Source organism: Perna viridis, chromosome 7 (genome assembly GCF_037379345.1).
Source record: "Perna viridis isolate PV_CMFRI_1.1 ecotype Kerala chromosome 7, ASM3737934v1, whole genome shotgun sequence".
Taxonomy (NCBI): Eukaryota; Metazoa; Mollusca; class Bivalvia; order Mytilida; family Mytilidae; genus Perna; species Perna viridis.
In genome coordinates this window covers 30,523,312-30,545,170 of record NC_142451.1, presented here as the reverse complement: position 1 = coordinate 30,545,170, position 21,859 = coordinate 30,523,312, and the positions used below count along the sequence as shown (strand labels likewise).

General features: G+C 34.3%; 2 protein-coding genes and 2 pseudogenes across 2 annotated transcripts; 2 read left to right on the top strand and 2 right to left on the bottom strand.

Annotated features, from left to right (window-relative positions):
* Positions 1–2,700: 2,700 nt before the first annotated feature.
* Positions 2,701–7,232, bottom strand: LOC148612242 (uncharacterized; annotated as a pseudogene).
* On the top strand, positions 6,164–6,886 carry LOC148612243 (uncharacterized; annotated as a pseudogene).
* A 1,258-nt stretch (positions 7,233–8,490) lies between the features above and the next one.
* LOC148612241 (uncharacterized) lies at positions 8,491–12,773 on the bottom strand. Its single transcript, XM_088593502.1, has 3 exons — positions 12,398–12,773; positions 9,435–9,581; positions 8,491–8,874 (listed from the first exon to the last, which is right to left on the bottom strand). The coding sequence occupies exons 1-3, from the start codon at positions 12,600–12,602 to the stop codon at positions 8,723–8,725; spliced, it is 504 nt and encodes a 167-aa protein (XP_088449628.1). The 5' UTR covers positions 12,603–12,773; the 3' UTR covers positions 8,491–8,722.
* Positions 12,774–14,945: 2,172 nt separating this feature from the next.
* On the top strand, positions 14,946–18,962 carry LOC148612240 (BTB/POZ domain-containing protein 6-like). The gene is made up of 4 exons (XM_088593501.1): positions 14,946–15,000; positions 16,380–16,636; positions 17,339–17,622; positions 18,269–18,962. Exons 2-4 carry the CDS (start codon positions 16,380–16,382, stop codon positions 18,745–18,747), a joined length of 1,020 nt encoding a protein of 339 aa, XP_088449627.1. The 5' UTR covers positions 14,946–15,000; the 3' UTR covers positions 18,748–18,962.
* Positions 18,963–21,859: the final 2,897 nt, after the last annotated feature.

The following is a 21,859-nucleotide window of genomic DNA, read 5'->3' as shown; positions in this document are numbered from 1 at the left end:
TTTTATTTTATTTCATAAGCGGCAATTTACTCATATATTGTGCATATCTGTCGATGGTGACCTGAGTCTATATTTTTAGCGAACCGAGGGTCGTTTATGATATTGACCAAGCAATATATGAGGAAATTGCCGCTTATGAAATAAAATAAGAACAAAGATGAAATTATCTAAATTAACTTAATCATTGTGCATTTATATCGGAACATGATATAAGGTATTAGATAAAAAAAATATTTAAACATATTTTTTTTGTTAAATTTGAATATTATAAGAACGCATAAAGAAAATAAGATAACGTCATATTCGCTCATCCAATCAAAAGACAGAAGACATCACTGGTGACCCGGGGTTAGATTTGAGAGAAACTTGTAGAACGAAAATATTACTCGGACTTCTAGGTTACAGCAGTAGGGTAATTCAAATACGACAAAGTCTTTAAACAAAAATGGCCTGACGTGAAATCGGTAAAACAAAGACGGTCTACTTACACTATGTAATAAAGCGAATAAAATAGATTACATTGAAGATAAGGAAAAGTCGTCACGCAAAGACCAAACCGAGATTAACATCACATCTTGATCGTATACGTATGACATGTAGTAACTGCAGTTTAGTTGCTGATAAATCGCAAATCTTATATCGAGTACAATGATCTCAATGTACTCAGACATCAAATATTTGTTTTAGGGAGAAAAAAAACTTTTGTTAACATTTTATCAATAATTATATAATCACACTGGTTTAGAATTGCCGTTTTGAATGAAAAGGCATGCAATATTTTGTATTTTTAGTCACTATTACATTAGACTATGTTACTTTTGGCAGTAAAGTTTGAACTTTCTTTAAACTAAAGACAGCTTCGCACACATGATCAGGGTCTTAATTTAACAGACTAATGCACCTTTGTTACCGACTAACTCAAAGTGCAAAAATATATATATTCTTCTATTCATACCATGAAATGCTTGCTTGATGCAAATAGCCAAATGATTTATATGCACGGCTGCATTAATCCTAAATTAATTACAACAGAATTATTTAAGGAATGACTCCTTCATGTATATTTTTCAGTCTTGAATTAAGAAATAATCTCAATCACGTGGTGTATACTAAATGAAAACCTGTATAGCAGGTTATTTTCAAGTGTGCACCAAGTGCATTGGGGTTACTTCAAATAGACCGAACATATAACATTCATTCCTTATAATTTAATTTAAGTATCAAAATTCAACAAGTAAATAATTAAAAAAAAAGATTTTTGACATTAGAGTCATTACAAAATTCTGTTTATGAGACGATGGGCGAATTTTTTTATCCAATCAGAAAACGTGTTATTTCTGAAATTAAATTATTTGTATATAGTTTATGTACTTGCATGCTATTGGTAAGATTAAAAGAACTAACTTTTCATATGGGGAACATTAAAATGATTGCAAATCATTGAAATATAAAAGAATCATTAAAAATGCAATAGGAATTAATAAATTTTCTACATGAATTCTACAAAACAGACAAATCTTTAATTAGAGAACAACCATTCGATTTATGAATGCAGGTTGTTTCATTTGAAAAAAAAAGCCGAGAACAGAACTTATGGTAAAAAATGAAGAATAAACAAATAATTTAACTGAAGGAATCGTTAGAAAACAGTAAGGAAAAATAACAACAGAAAACTCTTAGAAAACACAAATGACAGGGTTGCTCACTCATAAAACATCACCAACTTTTTCCCCTTTTTCAGATGCCTTTAAATAACCGATGCAACAATCAAATTTTTTTTCCAATTTATGAAAAAAATTGGACTTTTTGTTGTTTGTCTCTCAAAATTTGTGACTGGGTCACTTTTTACTTTCAATGAATACCAAGATGATTTGAAAAAAATGTTTAATTACACACAAACTGAAGGTAGAATGTTATATGTTTTGTTCGTATCCCAAAACTTCACATTGAAACAAAGTAGTTTTATAATTCGTCTATAAGGCAGATTTATATTCAACATGCTAAATGGCGCATATCTTTCACTGCTCTTGCTCCCTCGAAAGTGGACTCAAAACCATGACTTGGGAGGATGAAAGCAACTGTTCTCAGTACTTATAAATGATTTTGGAACAAGAGTATGTTACCGCAAGATGGACGTATTTTAACGGTCGTCTTCTTAACTTATGATCTGTCTCCACCATATAGACAAATCTATTTCATTAGTCAATTTGACGTGGTATGGTTTTTACATGTAACAACCTGCTGAATTTTTAGTCATTACAGATTACCTTTGCATGAATCTTCGGATGTTTTGGTTCTTTCCGGAGAATTTCATTGTTTCTAAATAAATCCTTTCGATAAAAACCTGGCATTCGCCATTTCACTGAGCCTACCTTTGTTTCGTCTCTCTTTTTTTTTTTTTTTTAATTACTTTAACCGTGATTGCCCTTAGTTTCAGTTACAATTAAAGCAGGTCGTATCGAACACGCTACTAGGGTTCTAGATCTTTATTCAGTAAAATAAATAACCCTGAAATTACAACAATACAACAATAAAGTAATTCCAGTATCACAAATTATATAAGTAAGTATAACTTGCTCTCAAACTATCATTAATAGAATGCAGTTCATACTCTAGATATGTAATTAGAAAACAATGACAATGAAAATACTCCAGTTCAAAATAAATCTAACAGTCATACTAGATAATAGCTATAGATAAACAAACTTCTTCACATATGAATGAATGACAATCATATATTTTATCAAAATACTAAGCTTAATAATTCTCATATAAAACCAAGTACACTATAAAGCATATAAACCTACCAATCTATGGGACTAGGTTATAATAGTCTACAGCTACATGTATAACATACAGGGTCAGTATATATAGTATCTCCTGAAATAAAGGAATAAAACATAAATACTCGGATCAAAGCTATGAACCCATCATAAAATACAGAAATTTATTACACGATCTATGAGATATATATTTCTCAAAAATATCAATATAGCAAGTCTCTATGATGAAAGTACTAATACATGTAGACACTAACATACAATAAACAAGACTAGTATAAATAATCATCATGCGTTATCAAATATAGACCCATAACAGCAAGGGTCAAGGTCGCTCACAGAATCTCTCTAAAATATTTCAAACTACAACCAAACTACAGATTCATATCATAATACATGTCATTCACAGATTCATAAACGATCTCGCATCTATCATATCAATCGGAGCAAGGGCCAAACTTACCAACTACGGACATAACACATATTGCATACGCCATTCACTCTACACTGTACAAAATATGATAACATACTTACCAGATAAGTGCTTCTTTCAGCCACATCAATCGAGGGTTCCTTTGAATATTGTCTTCTGCACTCAAAATATGCACTAAAATCTATATCACAATTGTGCGATAAACTTCTGAGAATGTGAATTATTTCAAATGTATAGTATTAAGATCGAACTTCCATTTTTTAAGTATAATTTTAAAAACCCAATGAGTTTTGTCTGACCAATCAGATCTGACCACAGAGAACTAAATCAGGCGTGACAATTAGCAATGTAAAAGCAGAAAACTATTACAACCAGGCTCAATGAAGTATGACTGATCAAAACATACTAGAGACCATATATAACAGACGACGGAAAAGATAATGAATACACAATATCTGACAAGCAATACACAATAATGGAACATTCATAAAATAGTAAAAATGCACCCTATCACATTCTCCCCCTGCTGCGAAAATGTCGTCCCGGACATAACTGAAAAACAATGTATATATCAAGGACAAAAATAACCATCTTCCTCCCCTGGTATGAGGAAAGACGACCTCGTCTCAGAAAGATAGCTGAGATTCTGAAAAAAAACAATATGGTTTAATGTTTATTCACCAGTTTTCGTACTTAGCCTCAACATCGCTTTGGATACTTCTTCCCCCATGTTCACAAACATCCCAGAGGATGTGGCTGCTTTCAAGTAGTCTGTGCGCACCATCCAATCTGGTTGTGCGCTCTTGGAAACAGGTGGTAAGACAAAATCTCTGTATCTCGTTGTCGCTGTAGATGTCTTAGCTCTGGTGGATCGTCCTGCTTTTGGTATTGGTGTTTCTAAGGCGTTTTCAATGTTTAAATTCTCATCTGATTCTAAAGCATCATTATCATTATCGTCATAACTGGAAGCTTGATTTTCTGACATCGTGAGCCCTGATCTTCTTGAAGAAGTGTCTTCCTCCGATTCAGCGCCAAACTCTCCAGTGCGGACCGGGTCGTCAGCAGTGTTACTGGGAGTATCTGCCTCCTCCTCAACCATCTGTTAATCAACATCGGATTGAATATGTTTTCTCGTTGATCTTTGTCCTGAGGCTGTTTATCCACAATCCAGAACACCACTGATTCGTCGTCGCTCATATCGTTGTGGTCTGATGCAACTCCAACTTGTGCAACATCTGTCGTAGGTGTCACGGACTTTCTCCGTCTACGTCTAGACCGAGGAACTGGTCTTTTTGGAGTTGATGAGGTCTCTCCATTGTCATCCTCGCAAATATTTCCAACGGAGTAAACTATTACTGTGAAGTGTTCTCTTTCTCCCATGACCACTTTCTTTCTTCACCACATATACAGGTACTTCTGTATTTGGCTGATCTATGGCTCTTCTTCCCATTTATCTTCTAACTTGTGTGTTCCTTCATGGGCTAGTATCTTCGCAAGAACTCCATCCCCTTTATGTAGAATGACTCCCTTCCTTTTGTATCATACATTCTCTTCTGCCTTCCTTGCGCTTTATCCGTGGTTGATGATGCTATCTCATATGACTTTTTCAACTTTTGTCTCAGATCTTCTACGTATTTTGACATGGTCTTTTGTTCTGCGCCGTTGTTAAGTCCGAAGCTCACGTCAACAGGTAGCCTAGACTCTCTTCCAAACATAAGAAGGTACGGTGAGTAGCCGATACTGTCATGCTTGGTGGAGTTGTAAGCGTGGACTATTGGTGCGATATATGACTCTCAATCCCTTTTCTGTTCCTTCTCAAGCGTTCCAAGCATGTTGATTAGTGTGCGGTGGAACCTTTTGCATTGACCGTTGCCTTGTGGATGGTATGGCGAGGTACGGGATTTCTTGATACCGGTGATTTCACACAATTCCTTGACCTGTTTGCTCTCGAAATTGGCTCCTTGATCAGTGTGCAATCTGCCAAGCAATACACAATAATGGAACATTTATGAAATAGTAAAAATAAATCCTATCACACAATATCAAACACACTACAAATATTTCAATGATATTATTACTGAGGATTACTTAGAACGCATGAATAAAACAATGTTTATCAATAATGCAGTTTTATTTTTCTGAACAGTTGAGTAACAATCTTCGTTGATGAACCTTGGCTTGGGTATAGGTTTTATCCCTGGTGTATTATACGATAAATTTGGCCCATTCTGGACATCAGGAGCAGATTTGATTGTGTCCGTTGGCTCGTATATGCTGTTATGGAGCACAACAAGAAATGTGGCGTTTTACAGAGACAAGAGTCCACTCATGGCTATTTACTTTTTTACGTCGTGGTAAGTGCTTTTCTTTGGTTAAGAAATGTTTGAAAAATGATTCATTAGCTAGAGCTTACCTTCGATTGAAATAGAATTTTAACCATGAAAGCATTTACCCATAATTCTTTGTATTCTTTTTTTTTAGCATAAAGGTCAATCTGCAAAACTTAACAGCTATTTTTTTTTACTATTTTATAACAAGATTTTCGTGATCTGTTTCACGTTTTGATACATTACACTAATTTTCATCATAATATTTCGTAGTAAAAAGGTTTATACATTAGCCGTTACTCTTTATCTTTCTCAAAACAATTATTCTATCGAATGGTTTAAACTTGGTCAATGAGTAATCGAGGGAACCAAGATTCGCAGAATACCGAAAAAATATATTCCAAGGATAAAGACTGCACGATAGAATAGGCACACAAAAAAATAGACATGAAAATACTAAAATGGCACGTACAAAGGAACAGAAGTAAATAATCAACCCGGACTCCATATGTTATTTCTTCGTATATACAGCGACGACTCAAATGATCAATCACTCAACATTCCTTCAAATAAGTATGCACAATTTACTGAAATAAATTCCGTTCCATTTGATTTTGATAAAAATGCAGATTGTTGTTCAGTTGACACCTCATAGCGATTCTATGACATTGGTTCATATCCTCCTCAACGTTGATTATCATTTGTTTTCATGTATTCGGTTCATCCGTAGGTGTGGTATTTTTTAACAGTCTTACGACTGTGTGTAAGTCTGTTGGCTTAAGCGACCGTGATAGCACACTGCTGATTTTGATACCCGTATTTAGTGCATCCATAAGCTTAGTTCTTGGGTTTCTTTCTGATAAAATAAAAGCGAAGATTACTCGTATGACTATTTTGCTATTACCAAGTGTAATATTTTGTGCGAGCCTCGCCATTGTGATTATCGGCGGAACAGCATTTGCTATGTTGGTTATAGCAACAATTCTTTGTGGATTTGGGACTAGTATGTACTGGACATTGTCACCGACTGCCATGAGTGAACGATTCTACCTAAAAAATATCGGTCGAAACTGGGGAATGACTATGCTTATCGCGGCCCTGGTTGGATGGGGATTCAAGTAGTTTTTGGACACCTGTACGAGAAACAGACTAAGAACGCCAAAGGTAGGAACTGTATCGGATTATCGTGTGTCCGCGGTGGTCTTGCATTTGTATTAGAGTCTGGAATAATATCGATCATTCTTTGTATTATTTACATATCAAAGCGACAGATACAGCAGTACTTAGCCAAAGACGGAAAAGTAGTTAAGAGATGGTTGAAAATGCATAATTGTGTTGTATACTAGTATTTTCTGATATATTGTGATATAGATCAGTGGTAGATTGACATCATTAAGCGAATGGCCAATCTTATATTCATATGAGAATGTGTTAGTAATATCCCTTTATAATCTCAATAAAACTGTATATTTATATAATCAAATGTAGCAAAGTAGTCTTGCTAACTTTTCTTTAAGTTGATGATGCGTCGAAATCAGGCGCGTAGCTGAGGCCAAATTGAAGTGTAGGCAAAATTACGGCAGGGGGTCCAGGGGGCGACGCCCCTCCCCCTCCGAAGCTCCGCAGAGATAGCGTTTTTGAGCATCATTTATGCCTTTCCTGGATGTATTTTATCTCCAAAAAAAATTGGCAAAATTAAGTGCAGGCAAAAGCTTTTTTGCCCAACGGCAGCTACGCGCCTGGAAATATCTATCCAAAGTTTTCTTATAATTTCAATAAATTAATTGACGTACCTAATAATTGCAATCCGCTATCGTTTAAATACATACCTACAAAATTGAACGCATAAACAGTCTACTTATTTGACTGTTAATCAATTAATAGCTACTCCGGTTTATCGAGTTCATCAGAAAACTCTTTTTAGCTCACCTGTCCGATGGCCATCTAATCTATTGCCATCATTTGGCGTCCGTCGTTGTTCGTCATCGTCGTCGTTTAAAAATTTTCCAATCTCTGACACTACTTGACCTACTGGAACCAAACTTGATATGAATGTTTCTAAGTGTATTGTGCATAGAACCAATATGATAATTTCTGATCTGTCAAAAAATATTGCCGCCATTACTAAAAACGGAGCATAGGAGTTAGACAATGTTTTTCACATATATCTCATTAACCGTTAATTTTAATTATGGCTGGGTTTAAATGTTCGGCACGATGAGATCTGTCGCTGGTCAAAATTTCGTGTTAATCTGTTCAGCAATGTTGGAGGTATTGTCCTTTTTCCTTTTTTCGCTTTTTAATGTTTTTTCTTTCAAAATTCTTCTTCTCGGAAACTACTACACCAATTTCAACCAAACTTGCTATGAATAATCCTTCGGTTATTGTGCATAGAAATGATTTAAGGATTTTGGATCCGTCGAAAAATATAACCGCCGTTACTAAAAATAGAACTTACGGGGGGGGGGTCAGATAGAAATTTTCTGCACATGTCTCATTAGACGTTAGGTTAAGCCCAATTTTTTTTTTTTTTTTTTGCTAATTTCAATGTTATTTCTTTCAAAAATCTTTTCCACTGACAGACCAAATAGAACTAAACTTGGTATGAATATTTCTTAGGGTATTCTGCAACTCATGTGGGTATTTTTGATCCGTCGAAAAAATATGGCCGCTGTTAGTAACTAGAAATAGAACATAGTGGTCAGACAGAAGTTTTTCAGACACTACTGAACATTGATATGATTGCTCCTAGCTTTGAGCGTGAGGAAATTTATCCATGAAAAAATATGGCTGCTTTTGCAAAAAAAATAGAATGTTGCTTATCGAACCAGGTAAGCGATTCAGACACTTTAGACCTCCTAGTTTGAATTTCAATAGAGAATACTGCTAATTAGTACATAGATTATTAGTATACAGTATTCATAATTTCGAAAAGAAAAGAGAAAGCAAACAACCCTATCATCTTTTATTTGATTGGTATGAAATACTTCCACTATTGTAATGGAATGATACTATGATTAAAGTTCTTTTGTGTGCTTAGAAATAGACAATCATCGTGAAATTCGTCACAGGAGCGTTTCGGTGTACATTGAATTATGAATCCAAGTCGGACACACAAACATAAATTAGTCAATTTCTAAAACCCGTAGTGAAATAGTTAAAACGACAGTTTTTTTCGGCGTTCACTTTGTAGCGTCAAGAACAAATAAATTGCCGCTCACAACCAGAAAAACAGCAGCTACAATGGTCATTCCAAATCCGTATCCAACGTTCAATTGAATCTTGATTGGACTGGCTGATGCAAAAATGAGAAAGGCAAGCATGACGAAAAAACCTAAACGAAGAAAAAGAAGTATGAAGTGGCTTGCATCAACAACGGACTGGCACGTTGTATCTTTTTTTTTTCGTACTTAAAGCGGCCCTCATATAGAAATTTTATCAGAAGTTCTGTTTACTTTAAAATCGCATGACAAAAGTAGCAAAAAAGATGCAAAAAATACAATGAAAAAGGACTTAACCAAAGTTTGGATAATTTTCTTATATTTCTGCATCATATACTTTGTTTACATCATGATACTTTGTTCAATAGAATGATATCGCCCTAGTATGAAGTATTTTTTATGAGACCCCATTGTGACTCGTGTCGGGGGAAGGGGGATGGCGTATTTATAGGTGCCGTTGGCGGAGCAGTACATACTTAGCCTTCAGGAGTACCTGATGTCACTCCCCGTTTTTTATTTTATTCGATAAGTTGTGTATTGAGATTGACGTTTGTTTCCTATCTTCACGTTTATATCATGCTTTTTTTTATTTTGAATTATTTGGAATATCACACTGCTGGCGCTTTGGTATTTTTTCGTCGAAATCTACTACAGTTTCTTTTAACATACTTACTGCTAACGAACAACAAAATTATGATAATCCAGGATATTTTATCCGTTTTGTTTTTGTACTTGTACACTTTAGTTGTAAAAATAGCAGCTGTTACTAACAAAGTCAGGAAACCAAATGTGTCAAATGTCTGCGTAGCTTCCATATATGCTAAAATATTGAGAAAAAAAATGTTGTAGCAATTTTCAAAATGGTTGACAATATAATGATAGGAAAGTATGCTAATGCGATTATTGGAACGAAATGAAACCACCTAATTATAATTAAGAAATAATTCCAAATCATCTTCCAAATATACAGAAGAAGATGTTTACAAAATGCTGGAATTTTTAATCGACAACATACTTGTCCAGTGTGGTGGACGCGTTTTTCAACAAACGGTCGGCATTCCAATGGGAACAAATTGTGCTCCTCTTCTTGCTGACCTATTCCTTCACTCTTATGAGGCTGACTTTATAGCTGATCTGATCCGAAAGAAAGAATAGCGTTTAGCAAGGTCCTTTAATCTCAGTTTCCGCTACATAGATGACGTATTATCTTTAAACTATCCTAATTTTGGGGATTTGATACATCGCATCTACCCCAAAGAACTTGAGATAAAGGATACTGCAGACATTTTGAAGTCGACCTCATATCTTGACCTACACTTAGAAATCGATGGTAAAGGAAAACTATTGACCAAACTTTACGACAAACGTGATGACTTTTCATTCAAAATTGTCAACTTTCCTTTCATCTGTGGCAACATCCCTTCAGCACCTGCGTATGGAGTGTTCATATCACAACTCATATGTTATGCCAGAGCTTGCCAGATTACGCAGACTTTTTGTATCGCGCTAGAATTCTAAAAATAGGCTTCTGGAGCAGGGTTATGTTGCTACAAGATGGAAGTCATCACTACAAAAGTTTTATGGTAGTCATCATAAACTCGTGGATCATTACGGTGTATCCATCTGCGCAATGAAAACTGATTTGTTCAACGTGTCATAGTTTTCCTTTCCTCTTTCGTCTACCCCGGACCTGACTTTTTATGAGCAACTCGGCGGGTGTTTCTAGAAAAGCAGAGGACACTTTCCTACCGGTGCACCTGGTCCATGCTCCCAGTTTTTAGTGGAGTCCGAGTTGCTCACTTGCTTTTGTTACTTTGTATGTATGATTTTAGTTACTCTATGTTCTTTGTTGTGTGTGTTTGTTTTCCAAGTCTGGTCTTTGTCCCTGGATTACATTCTTTTGATTACTGCTATAACCTTGGTTCCCTTGATTACTCTATAACTCATAAGGCTTCAAGACAATCAAGAAATTTCATGCACTGCAAAAATGATTTTTTTGTTGATTGATTTATTATTTTCCCCCCTCTTTTCCACATTTGTTGCTTCAATATAAAAGGAATATGAAGATCATTGACAATTCACCAACGGGACCAAATTTTCTCTTTAAACCCTTTTGAATAGCCATTTAACGAATATAATAGCCGATCTTTAAGTGCCAGTCCCTGTGAGAATCAGGCAATCAGTGAAACATGGTATGAAAAACCCATAATTTTGATAGTGTAATTTGACTATTTGCATCATCAGAATCAAAGACAAAATTTTCATTATCATGTTGGACTACTGAGTTACAATTTCACTATAACTGAACATTTCAAGGGCAGATAACTCTGTCAAAAAAGCTTCTTTTTCTAAGGTTCTGTTGAAATTTTTTCTGAGCAAATCCAGGGAAGCAGAGATCAAGTAATATATGTTAATAAATATGTAATTTCATATTGGCCCTGTTATAAGTTTGAGGTCTGTCATATTGGTCGAGGCGGTCGTATTGGTCCCACGGCATCGCCGAGGGCCAATATGGCTGTCGAGGCCAATATGATTGACCAAATACCTATAACAGGACCAATATGAAATTACATATTTACTGACAATTTTATTAACCAACTCAGCTAGATGATTTGTAGAACAGTTGTTTTCGTGTTTTACCAAGAACATGTACTGTAGATTCATTGGCCTTAATCTGTCGTAAATATCCTTTTTGTATAAAATGGATGATTTGTTTTTTGTATTTCTGCAGCTTTTAGTCCTGGTTCATGAAATCCAATTCTAACTAAAAATGGCGGTGTCAAATGACCGGAAGTTATGATGCCGAATTGGTCCGGGTTTGATCCATATTGGCCATCTTTTTCCATATTGGCACCGTATAGATGCCCGGTTTGAATTCATATCAATTGGTCAGTTTTTGAGGTATTTTAACGTATTTTGGGTAATTGGTTAATAATGGTCTTTTCAATGAGAGAAAGCATCCTTGAGTGATTTATATTGTCTAATCGGTAGGGTTTTGACATGAATGTTTCTGATTTTTCCCATTTTGCCTGATTCTTACAAACTCTTACACTTAAATGTGAAGTAGAATCATTCAAGTAAAACAGTTCTGTTCAGACACAACCTTACAACAGTTATGAATATTGCCGTCCATGATTGCTTATTTTTCAGTACATACTATAATATTTTTGCGTAATTTTGTCTCAGTTATTCGTTCCAGGCTAGCCATATTGAACTGAGGCGTAGCCGAAGTCCAATATTGCCAGCCGAGAATGAACAACTCAGCCAATATGGAAGACCTTACGCAATTATACCTTTATTGAGTAACTAGTCCAATACGTCATTTTGGCCTAGGGCAATATGGATTTTAACCAGGCCACTATGACGTATCGGACGGGTGAAAGCCGTATTGGACGGCTAAATCCCGTATTGGAAGGCTAAATCCCGTATTAGCTTGTATTTTGTATTGTATTGGCAGTTTTAATCACATTTAGGCTAATATCCGAACGTTAGTAAAAAATCATTCAAATACGAGCGCACAAGACGTAAATACGATTTGTGAATGTAATACTATTAAGCTCGGACTTGTGAATTATTTACATAAGAACCGAACCTACATGTGACTTTCATTTCTATTTATGCACTCCAAGTACTTACATGCTACGTCAGCATCCAGAACATTAGTACACCCTGTGTTATCGTTACAGGATTTCCACAATCCGCCATAGACTGTTGTGTTTCCGTACTGTGAATAGCTATACCAACCAGGAGAAACAAAACCGATGAATTGAAACAAAAATCCAAGCAAAAACATAACATACGAAGCTAACACAAATTCGGGAATGTCATGTATTTTTGGCATTTTTCATAAACGTGTTAAAAACATGGCAAATCATTTAATGTGGGAACAGGAACAACCATAAATGACCAGAATGGCAGTGTCAAAGTTTGATAGGCCAATGAAAATAGTTCTCTATAAAACATTAGATTTCGCGTTTTTCTAAAATACAACTGCGTTGTCCTATGTGTTTTTTTTTTTTTATAAAATAATCCATTGAAAGGTGACGTTATTTCGTAATTAAAGATTCTTAAAACCTCGGAATAAATTTTAAGCAGTAACCCACAAAGTATATGGACAAAAAGGCAATTTTATGTCGGAATGATCAAACCTTCTCGGAAAAACTATTTGAATTACAATATGTTCTAGGATGCAAAACTCCTAGAAGATTGCGTGTAGTTCTGGCGTCTTAGGTAAAGTTTAGTTACAATAAGAAATTCAAAAAGAAAGTAAACCTCATAATAACGTCACTTACAATAAGCATGACCTAGCTAGAGTCAATTGAAGATTAAAATAAACCAATGACTCTTTGATCAGAACTAGATATCATAAACTGGGAGAAATATCTAAACGCAGACAACAGACAAAACATCATAATCAATTTCAGATGTAACACGCTTTCTGATTGGATAACAAAATGTGTCCATCATCTCATAAACCAAATTTTGTTATGTGACTGAGACGTCATCAACCTTTTTATTTCGTTAAATTTTGATACTAATATTAAATTATATGGAATGACTTATATTTTGTAGGTCTATTTGAATAAAACCCAATAATCGTGGTGCACACTACGCAAGTTATTTAGTGTGCACCAAATGATTGAGGTTATTTCTTCATTGACCGAAAAATATATAACAGTCATCTAGCTAAGAGAATGCACACAGAAACAAAAGAATAATCATCAACGTTAAAAGACTAGAGAAAAAAAAATGAATTTAATCCAATAGATTTACAAATTACAAGGAAAAACGAAACTCGACTTGAAACAAGTGTCGTGTGTTAAGGTTAAAAGTTTTGAGTCCTACATTTATGAAATATGATACTAAAACATTTTTAGTTAACACAAGAAATAAACAAAAACGCACACCAACAATAACTAGTAAAAACCAAACACGATGTCAAGCTTCATAATTAATAAGCATTTTAATGAAGCAACGCATTGAGTAAGAATGCATTACGTTAAATTAGTAAAAAAAATACTTTGTTTGGCCTACGATTGCTATGTTAAAACGTAAAATATTGTTCTTTGTTATGCGGAATAGCTGTATCTCGATCAGTTTAATTGTAAGAGTTATTGTTTAAAGTTTAAATTTATTGGTGATAAGGTGTTAAATTAAATATCAATTTTGGTAAACAATAATTAAAGGTCTTTAACATGCAGATGATATACACTAAAACATACCTTTTAATTGTTGACGATTACTATTTTAATGATAATGCTAAAAATAGCAGTCTTGTCCTTGGAGTAACCGATTTGTTGCACAGTTAAACCTGTCTAAACCAAATCCATTTTGGATTTTAAATGAGGTTAAGTTAAAACAGGTGCTCTATTTACATAGGTTCAAAGTGAATTTAAGTTATAGAAAGGCTTTAAAAATGTCATGTTTAGATAAGTCTTCGGATTAACAAGGGTTTTGTTAAGACAGGTTTCCTTATATATTCCAATCTAACATTTTAGATAGCCGTTTTATTACTTTATGTAAGATTAAAATGAAATCGAAACTTCACTATGGTTATGATTGACATGTCATCTTCATAGAACGAACAAGAATCACACCTTGGTTTCTTTAATTTATAGATACAAATATGAAAGATCTGTTTTGTCTTGTCTTGTTTTGTTATGATTTGTTTGGGTTTTTTTTTGTAATATCTGTTATGATCGATAGTGAAAGAACAAAAAATGACATCAAAGATGAGTAATCTAAACCATTAATATTTACTTTTAATATAATGTTAAAACAATACAGACTGTCATGAAACAACATGTTTGTCTTATAATGAAACAATTGTCGCTTAGGGTTTCAGCTCGTGACTTTTTTGGATATTGTTTTTGTTGGGGTTTTTTTTGGAGAAAGATCTGCTTGAAATTTGTATTTTCAATTGCTATCCATATGTGGATCACTATCTTCACACAGCCGAATGTGCTACGCATGGTATTTGGTGATGTCATTTTACAAATAGTGGTTTCCAACACTTCACATGTTAAACTTGTGTATTTCTAATAATAACTAATGTTCCCAATTAATTCATCCTGTTTTAAAAATAAAAATAGAAAATATATATTATTACTAAACGAAATAATTGACAAAACGTAATGAAATGTATCGGATTGCTTTATAAATCATTGACTCGATTCACTTACCCATAGAAAGTCTTTTAGAGAAGTTCTCACTCCACCATGTTTTGATATGGTTTAAAGGTAAGATATATTGTATCCAAATACAAAATAAACAAACAAGATTTATTTTATTTGATGTCAAAAGTAGGTATATCGAAGTGTCAATCGAGGGGGAGTTTATGGACAAAACGTAGCAGGTAACATCAAAGGACATCAGATGGAGAAAAATAGCTTATATTGTCATTAAAAAAAATTGTTCAATAAAGGTAGGTAAATGACGAGCAGCAAGTAAAAATGCCGTCATTTTACTGTCGAGATTTAAGATTTAAGAAATATTATAATCGATGAGTATAATGTAAGACACACTTTCCATATTGTTTGTAAAAAAACATCACTTTAACAATTGAAATTCAAATGATACTGAACCTCTGTGCGTTAAGTCATACCTAACAAAAAATACTTATTCTGATGACGTTACAAACTTATATTATGCAGGGAACACAAACAAAACAAACCTCTCTCACGAGATTCTCGGTCTCATTACTAAATAGGTCGGTAGATGGTTCACTCTGCTGGATATAAAGATCAAGTTAAATACGATAAAAGGAATCTAAAACACACCCACATCTAACAAAATATCAGGTGGAAATCAAATATTTTTTCTTCTATCACACATGCGTTCACATACTTGACTTGAGGAGGTAGACCTAGGGTAGGGGACACAACTCTTACAAAATATTAGAACGTTTGTACTCAGTATTTTACATCAATCTTATGTAAGAATCAAAGTAACTTGTACTGATTTTACTTTGATCCGAATGGAAGCTTGATAGGCTTTGGTGAAATTGAATATGATGCAAACATATCACTGATTTCAAGAGTAATGTCCCTTACCTTAGGTCTACCTCCTTAAATACCGGCGCTAAATCATTTTAATGCCAAAATCTATGGATAGTGTCAAAAACATAGGGATAGATGTAAATACAGTGTAATTAAGATATAGGAACATTAAGCTATGTATATTGTCCAAAATAGCATTCATGTTGTAATTACATATTAACAATTTTCACAACATAGTAAAACATATGAATAAAAGGGAATAAATGTTTTGCGGCATTAGTTCATTGACGTGCCACAATCGTACGTCGATAAAAAAAAAGCATAATACTGACCGAATACCTGAATTTAGTCACGTTCAAGCAACTGTTTTGTAACGAAAGAATTATCAAAAGTATTTGTGCGTTCTCGTTTGTTATGGATTTTCAACACTCTATGAATAATTTTCAGTTGTTTTTTTTAAGCTAATGATTTTGAATATTAAGACTTAATTGCCTTTTTGCATCCCGGTTCACAACAAGAGACTGTCAATACCTGACATAGTACTTTGCCTGAATCCACATAAAAGGAAGCTAGCAAAGATCAGAATACAACAACTTAATTGGTCATCATTTTTGTAACAGATGTCAGAAGAGGTTGAAGATTGGAGAGAGGGAAAATCTCCCTCAGACTGTCTAAAATATTTGCTTTTCAAAGAGACGTTATCAGATGTCCACTTTATTTTTGATAATGACTACACTTCTGGTAGAGTACCAGCTCACACGTTTGTTCTTGCCATGCGCAGTGCTGTATTTGAAGACGAGCTATTTAAAGAGCGAGCAGCACACGAAGACATTTTAGTGGAGGATATTTCAAAAGACATTTTTGAAATGATGTTAAAGTATACTTTTTCAATTTATTTTAGTTCATTTATGTAAACACCTATACTCCTATTTTATATGTGATAAACCAAATGCGGGCCCATGAAATCATAACAAATCCAATAAGATAAACAAGTCTTTGTGGAAATGAAGGGATGCGTCATTGAAAGCGTATTCAATGGAACACATGTACAGATTCAAGGGGAAATCAAAAGAAAGTATTCCTAGGATATACTAGACAGAGAAAACAGAAACACACAACATAGAAAACGAAATAACCAAAATAACACATACAAAGAAACAGAAGTAAATAAGCAACCAGGAATACATGCGCCAAACACTTGGAGCATGGACCAGGTGCACCGGCGGGGTAAGCGTCCTCTGCTTTTCCAGAAACTCCAGCCGAGTTGCTCATAAAAATATCACGTCCGGTGTAAACGAAAACGGAAAGGAAAACAATGACACGGTGAACCAATTGGGTTTGAAATGATTTGAAAAACAGTTATACAAGAATTTTAGGAACGACATATTTTCAGAAAAGAATACCACCATTCTGATAGAGTACTTAACAAATATTTAGCCAGATTCTACTGAAAAGAGAATCCTAAACATCAATTATGAGCAAGAGCATTTGAAAAGACACATATAAAGTTTATTTAATCCTTAAATCATTCGCTCATAGAAAATAACCAACTCATCATGGTTTTTCTTTTATATTTTAGGTACATTTACACCAATATAACAAAAGTAACTAACTCAAATAGCGTTTCATTACTGCAGGCAGCAATGAAATACCAGATACAAGGATTAGCTGACCTTTGTGTAACCCATATGGAAAAATCAATCAACCGTAACAATGTTTGTAGAATTCTTGAAGAAGCTATCAACTTCGAAATTAACTCGCTGAAACAAAGTGCATTATACTTTATTTCTAGCTTTTCAAGAGAGGTCTTCAAAACAGATGGATTTTTGGAGTTGTCATACACAAGTGTGAATTCCATTCTTGGTAGTACCTTAATCATTTTTATACCCCACTCTTTTGCAACCATCCTGTCTGTCCGTCCGCCCATTACACACATCTGTAACATATTTCTCAGCTTCTATTGGAGGGAATGCTCAAAAATTTGTTATTTTGGTTTTACATGATGACTTTTACCGTTTTCTCCATTTAAAATTGGTCACTAATAGGCTTCCGTTTTGCCGCACTACTATGTAATAATTTAGGAAACGCGTAATGGAAATAAATTTTCGTAAAAGGTGTCTCAGCTTCTACTGGATAGATATTTGGTTTATTGCTTTTGCATACTGACTTGTACTATGCCTCTCGTTTTCAGGCTTACCGTTATCTACTTCATGTTTGCCGTAAATGGTTGAGTGTTGGTATTGTAAGCACGAGGAAGCGTGCAACTATTTCGTATTTTCCTTGCTTGCAAGATGAGCAACTTTTAAAAAAGTATATGACTTCCCTAGCACCAATGAGTACACCTTTCAACTTGAAAACAAAAATGTTTCTAAAAATTCGGTTCGCTACATTGGATATGTAGATCGTTTTTGTTTTACGTTCACGTTTAGGTCACGTTTTGGAATTTGACGCTTCGGTGTATTTTTGGGAATCAATAATTTCTCAGTATTAAGTTTTGATCTATTTGTAGATCTAGAAAGGCTCTCTACCTCTGAAATCGAAGTTTTCAAAGCCGTTGTTGCCTGGGTAGATTTGCAATGCAAAAAGAACAGTGTACCAGATGAAGGTGAAAATAAAAGAAATTTACTGGGTGACTTGTTTTACAAAATAAGAATACCATGTGTAACCTTGAAGCAATATTCTAATACAGTAGTCTCAAGTGAGCTCCTTACAGAACAAGAACAGTTACAGCTTTTTAAGTATTTCACAGTTCAGCCTTCTCAAAAGTCGAAAGTTTCAGTTGCAAACTTTTCTACAAAGCCTCGACTTCGAATTAAAGCATTGGACGAAATACCGCCTGTTCCTAAAAAGACTACAACACCGAGAAAGAGACATGTTAGATTTGCCTCCAGTAATAAAGTGAATCTGGAGCAACTTCCCGCGGAACCAGTTTATGGGGAGGATAACTTAGATAGCAAAGATGTGGAGGCACAAGAAATATTTGGTTGATGTTTTTTTAAAGCTAATGACGAAACAGTGAAACCAGTTCAAACCGAACTTAGAACAATAAAAAAAATCAATATAACAAACATTTTTAATAGTCAATTCAAATGAACTTTGGAAAACCCAACACCTGTCTAAACCGAAATCTAGAAGGGGTCTATTAACACAGATTCAACTGTATTTAAGATGGCTGATTTTGAAAAATAAAGAACTGAAAATGATATTGTTATCCTGATTATTGTGAATTTACCTCTCGTACATCTGTGAATTTCTTTTTAATGGCAACATAAAGATAGCTTTGAGTGAATAGATCAGTTTATGGGTCTTGGAAAGCAATCTCCGTAACATTCATAATTGCTTTTTAAATTGGAATGCATAGCAATAAATGGACTTTAAATATAACCATTTCCAAGTTAGCATCATCACACTAATTTGATTTTCAAATAAACACAGTTTCATGCGTATCCATCTGCACCATGAAAACTAAGTTATTCAACGATTCATAGTTTTCCTTTCCTCGTTTGTCTACCCCGGACTTGACTTTTATGAGCAACTCGGCGGGTGTTTCTAGCAGAGGACGCTTACACTACCGGTGCACCTGGTCCATGCTCCCAGGTTTTAGTGGAGTCCGAGTTGCTCATTTGTTTTTGTTACTGTTACTTTATATGTATGATTTTAGTTACTTTATGTTCTTTGTTGTGTGTGTCAGCTTTCCATGTCTGGTCTTTGTCCCTGGATTGCATTCTTTTGATTACCGCTATAACCTTGGTTCCCTTGATTACTCTTTATTATCTCCATATTTAGGATTGCTTAACAGCAGCCACCAAAACATTCCCATTGAGGACTGTCAACATGAACATGAATATATAAAGTCTGTGGGTTTCGTTTTACACGACAATTCAGTCAGCTATGGATGTCTGTAGAACTAATTTGTAGCATAATTGCTCTCAAATCAAACTAAGTGTACCAAGGTTTCTCTTTTAGTATAAGCAGTTGCCCTTATGGAGTATAAAAAGTCACTCTCATTTCTATAGACGTTTTTCCATAAAAGATAAAAATGCTATAAAATCAAATATCATTGATACGGTTTGATCTTATTTATTGAGTTGATGATGTTTTTGTTTGATACAGAGTAAGTTACTCACCGAAATAGAATCACTTTCCGATTAGCATCAAATTTACACTCGGCAAGCATAAGTAGTCTTTTAGGTCAAAGAAAAGAAGTCTCGTCGGTGCTATTGAACTGAGAAGATTATACTGATTTTGCAGCATGAGACATATTTTAAATTCTTCTTTTTTTGCTATTAATGTATATATAATAATTCAAATGTAAAAAAAACAATTAGTAGCAAATGAGATTAATCTGTTCACAAAATCTAAGATATGAGAACAAAATTACAGATGACAGTGACTGCACCAATGAGTGGTATTTTTTTAATCTAGAGCCAATGAATGACGAAAATAGAAACAGAAGCTACAATAAAACACCCATGAACCGCATTTGTCAAGAATCATAGGGACGCAGACACACAGGTTGTGTAAAGAGAAGTTTCGTTAATTCCTGTTTTGATCGAGACATCAGTGATTAAACAAAGGAACCATCTTTTTAGACATCTAAGTCAAATGTTTTAAGTAACCCCTTTTTCATAGATAAAGCCTAAAATCACATTCTACGCAATCCGAAACACAGTTTTGGAAGAAAACAGATGTAGTAAAACTCTAACCTATGAGACTTGATTTTCAAAATTAAAGATGTTATGTCATTCCAAGAAATTGTCTAAAAAACCAAGGTCGCCAAAAAATATTTCGAACAATATTCTTAGAAAATTGTAGTTGAAAAAATATCGAAGAATTGTTGTCGTTCGTAAAGATACGGCATGTAATATCATTATATCTATTTACATTAAATTCAAATATAATTTACGATGGATTATTATTGACGTTTAATGCGCAGTTTTACAGATATCACTGGTTTTTACGCTGATATCATGTTACCATGACCTCAAATAACAGGGTGTACTCGATGGCACAAACCTTGTGAAGGCTACCAATATCACTGTGACATGATTTTTAGCTGTGAAGTGAGCTCGAGGCTTTTTTTTCATAATTACTAAATCGGCCATTTATGTATTTGATTGAAAATTTAATTTGAAACTTCTTCGTTTTAACTGCAAGGATGACGAAACAAAAAACAATTGATATCTATATTTTACTTTAAGACATGGGAAAGATAAATTGGTCTTAAAAAATAAATTCCCACCTTTGGCAATTATTTCTTTGATTGACTTGGCTACATTTTTAATATGCATCGGGAAAGAGTAGCATCGGTCCACGTCAAGTGAACCCTGTCTTATTTCAGATCTAGGGGTGTATGGATTAATAGTTTGCAAACGACAACATTTGTTATGTATATTCTTCTTCCTACTCTGGAATAATCTTCAACGAGTGGTAAGACGGGCGTCACCAAGTATCAGGAACTACTCTCAGTTCCTGAGCATCTGAATTCAACAACTATGGTAATGGGGTTCTTGTTTTTCATTTTCTGTGTGTACATTTTAGTTTCTTTGCACATTTTTATCTACAAATTTTTCATCGCTTATGCTTTCAGCATAACGTCTCCTTCAGAGTATTGGTTCCCTTGATTACACCTTCAAACCTTTATCTGTGTCTTTTGTCGATAATTATGTCTTATATAACCAATTTCCCCATTTCCCCTTCTCTTTAAATTTGTTTAATTTCAGCATTATCTCTTTTCCTTTTTACTCGTTCAACTCTTCGTACCATTTATAACCGACCTGGTACAGTCTTTTCTTTTTTCCACTATATTAACATGATAAGCAAACATTTCGTGTAAGAGTAATCAAGGAAACCAAGGTTCTAGCGATAATAAAATGTGTAAAGTGTAAAATCTTATAATATCAGTGTGTGGATATATGTTAATCCATCTTGGATATTGTTGCTTCTTCAGGCCTTGTGTGCCTCATCACGTGACCACGAGAATCCATGAGAATTGGTATTGAGTTCAAATTCAAAAGCATATCTGTGGTTGTTAATAAAGAAAAGACCACGATCTTTTCAACGAAAATCTCTTGTGTGTATATGTCTACATGAAAATAAG

What these genes read in the sequence shown, in the direction of transcription:
- LOC148612241 (XM_088593502.1), bottom strand. Translation starts at nt 12,602, where the DNA reads ATGCCAAAAATACATGACATTCCCGAATTTGTGTTAGCTTCGTATGTT. An exon ending in TCTGGATGCTGACGTAGCAT is followed by an intron (nt 9,582 to 12,397) that starts GTAAGTACTTGG and finishes TCAATATTTTAG; the next exon opens with CATATATGGAAGCTACGCAG. An exon ending in AATTTTGTTGTTCGTTAGCA is followed by an intron (nt 8,875 to 9,434) that starts GTAAGTATGTTA and finishes TTCTTCGTTTAG; the next exon opens with GTTTTTTCGTCATGCTTGCC.
- LOC148612240 (XM_088593501.1), top strand. Translation starts at nt 16,380, where the DNA reads ATGTCAGAAGAGGTTGAAGATTGGAGAGAGGGAAAATCTCCCTCAGAC. An exon ending in ATTTTTGAAATGATGTTAAA is followed by an intron (nt 16,637 to 17,338) that starts GTATACTTTTTC and finishes TTTATATTTTAG; the next exon opens with GTACATTTACACCAATATAA. An exon ending in AAGTGTGAATTCCATTCTTG is followed by an intron (nt 17,623 to 18,268) that starts GTAGTACCTTAA and finishes ATCTATTTGTAG; the next exon opens with ATCTAGAAAGGCTCTCTACC.